This window comes from Aegilops tauschii, chromosome 5 (assembly GCF_002575655.3).
Source record: "Aegilops tauschii subsp. strangulata cultivar AL8/78 chromosome 5, Aet v6.0, whole genome shotgun sequence".
NCBI classification, from domain to species: domain Eukaryota; kingdom Viridiplantae; phylum Streptophyta; class Magnoliopsida; order Poales; family Poaceae; genus Aegilops; species Aegilops tauschii.
This window is the reverse complement of record NC_053039.3, coordinates 501,290,312-501,292,952: the sequence shown is the minus strand read 5'-3', so window position 1 is coordinate 501,292,952 and position 2,641 is coordinate 501,290,312. Positions and strand designations below refer to the sequence as shown.

The following is a 2,641-nucleotide window of genomic DNA, read 5'->3' as shown; positions in this document are numbered from 1 at the left end:
AAAAAAGTTATTGGCCTTTGAAACCGCCAACTGCCACTTTGGTGAGTAAGTCTTTACCAGAATAATCCTACACCTACGTAACCAACCTACGTTAAGTTACTTAACCCTCCTAATCTAATCCTCTCGCCTCCCCTGATTTTCGCGGGGTGGGGGCCCGGGCAAATCTTTCTTCCAATTAAATCTTGACAAGTCAGCTTTTATGTAGGTTTACGTATAAACTCTACGTAGATGTAGCAAAGCCCGTCTTTACCATCAAGCTACACTGTTATTTGTGTGCTACTACTTCCGTTCCAACTTGTTTGAAGCATTAGTTATATCGTAAGTCGATTTTCTATCTTGACTAAGTTTATATAAAAAATGTATTAACATCTAAAACATCAAATTAGTTTCATTAGGTTGTTCCGAAAAAATATTTTTGTACTATGTCTATTTGATGTCCTATTGGCATATATTTCTATGTACTTGGTTGAACTATAAAAAGTTTGATTTAGGACAAACCGAGAACATCAAGTAATTTGGTAGAGTAAGTACAACCAAAGAATGTTAGTTATCCTACAAAAGAAAGTAAAGAATGTTTGTGTTTGTTTTTCCAAAAGAGTTTTGGTTATTCATCTTGGGCACCTATTATTTTCTTTCTTTTGTAGTTATTTTTGTCTACCGGGTATGGAAATAAATTGTCCATTTACAGTTGTTGGGAGCAATTATAATTTTTGTCTGCAACAAAAATCTTTCGTGCATTTGCGCCTTTTTGTGCAGTTACACATTGTATGGTTCAACTGTATTTATTCTTTTGGGCAACTACACCTTTTGCATTGTACTTTTATTTTGTGCAATTACATTTTTTGCAATTACACTCTCTTATGCAATTTGCACTATTTTGTGTAATTTTGCCTTTTGGTGTAATTGCACTACTTTGTGCAACTTGCACTTTCTTTTTGTAATTCACTATTTCATTGGCTGGCTCAAAAAGAGCTAAATGACCTCTCTTTTATTTTGGAACACCTGACACGAAAGTGAAAATTGTACCCTCACCCGTTATTAGAGTTTTTTTTTACGGAGCCTGTTATTAGAGTTATAAAAGACAAAGATAACATACCGTAAATAGTGTGTATTGAAGAAGATCAAGAAATACATACAATGGGACAAAACCCTCAACATTCAAACACTACCAATACATATACTACTGAGACGTAAAAAAAGGCAAGAATTACTCATACTGTGATACATCGCATACAAAACACCGAGCTTCCATGTAAGAAAATGTACGTCGTGTCCACGGAGTGACCTGACGGCACACTCAGATGAACGACGCCCTATCGTGGACAGGGCGAGAGCACCACGGTGTGGGCGCGTCTACGCTGACGGGGGCGGTGCCGCGAACGGCATAGGCACGTTCACATTCGGGACGAACGGCAACGGCGGCAGGGTCACCTTGGGCACGACAATCGCGGGCATCGGCGCCATCGTCACCTGCGGCACGGTGGGGAGGGTGACCTTGGGCATGGGTGGGAGGACCGCCTTGGGCACGACGATGGAGGGCATGGGCGGCAGCGTCACCTGCGGCACGGTGGGCAGGGTGACCGACGGCATTGGTGGCATCAGGGTGACCGTGTCCGTTGGCACGGCAGGCAGGCCAGGGACGGCGCTAGCAGCCGGAGCGGCAGCCGCCGGCGTAGTGTCGGCCAGGTTGCGGGCGGCGTGGCACGTGCTGCCGGCGAGGAGGAGCGCGCACGCCATGAACACGGCCAACATGCTCGCGTTGGAAGCCATATAGCTAGAACTAGCGAACGTACTGTTGAGAGATGGTTTGACTGCAAGATGTTGCTTCTGCTCTGCTGAGATGTATGGACATGGGTCAATGCCTGGCAATTTATACAGTTCAAAGTGATCGTGTGATTAGGTCGGTTGTTGGCCAGATTCAGGATGCCTGTGCGGCTGTGCGTGCGTCGTCAATCCAAAAAGGGTAGTGCTTTGCATGGTCGAGGTACGTAGGCGGTAGCTACAATTTTCTGGGTTTAGGTGAAGTGCTGGCCGGCGTTGCAGCTTCGATTTGCTCAACCGTCTTTGATCATTCGTACCATCATTTCTCAACTGCATCCGTCACACGTTCTCGAGCGATGGCGCATTGACTGAGACGGTATTGTATAGGGGTATCTTCAAAAGACAGTGCCATTGTTGGGATTGACTTCTGGTAGAATCTGCCAGTAGCATCAGAGAATTTAAGTGTACGGGAGTGTCTCTGGTTGCAACTCACTGGTCGATCGTGTTGTACTTCCTGCAGTACTCTTTACTCCGTATACAAAATTTAGCCGAAGTCAAACTTCGTAAAGTTTTGTGGACTAGTCTTAAAGGTACTCCCTTCATCCTAAATTACTCGTCGCTGAAATGGATGTATCTAGAACTAAAATACATCTAGATACATCCATACGTGCGACAAGTAATTCGGAACGGAGTAGATGTGAAGAGGTTAGGATGTATGGGGGGAGAGACAGACCGCGGTGGATGCTCACTTCTGATAGGGAATTTTGTGTTAAATCTCTATATCTCTTTCTAGTCAAAACGGAAATAGGCTTCCTAGGATCAAAATGTTCTTCTGGTTAATAGTTAAGAAGAGCATACTAACTAAAGATAATCCTCTGAC

General features: G+C 44.2%; 1 protein-coding gene across 1 annotated transcript; it reads right to left on the bottom strand.

Annotated features, from left to right (window-relative positions):
- Positions 1–1,093: 1,093 nt before the first annotated feature.
- Positions 1,094–1,832, bottom strand: LOC109781372 (uncharacterized). Its single transcript, XM_020339976.4, has one exon. It carries the CDS (start codon positions 1,768–1,770, stop codon positions 1,354–1,356), a length of 417 nt encoding a protein of 138 aa, XP_020195565.1. The 5' UTR covers positions 1,771–1,832; the 3' UTR covers positions 1,094–1,353.
- Positions 1,833–2,641: the final 809 nt, after the last annotated feature.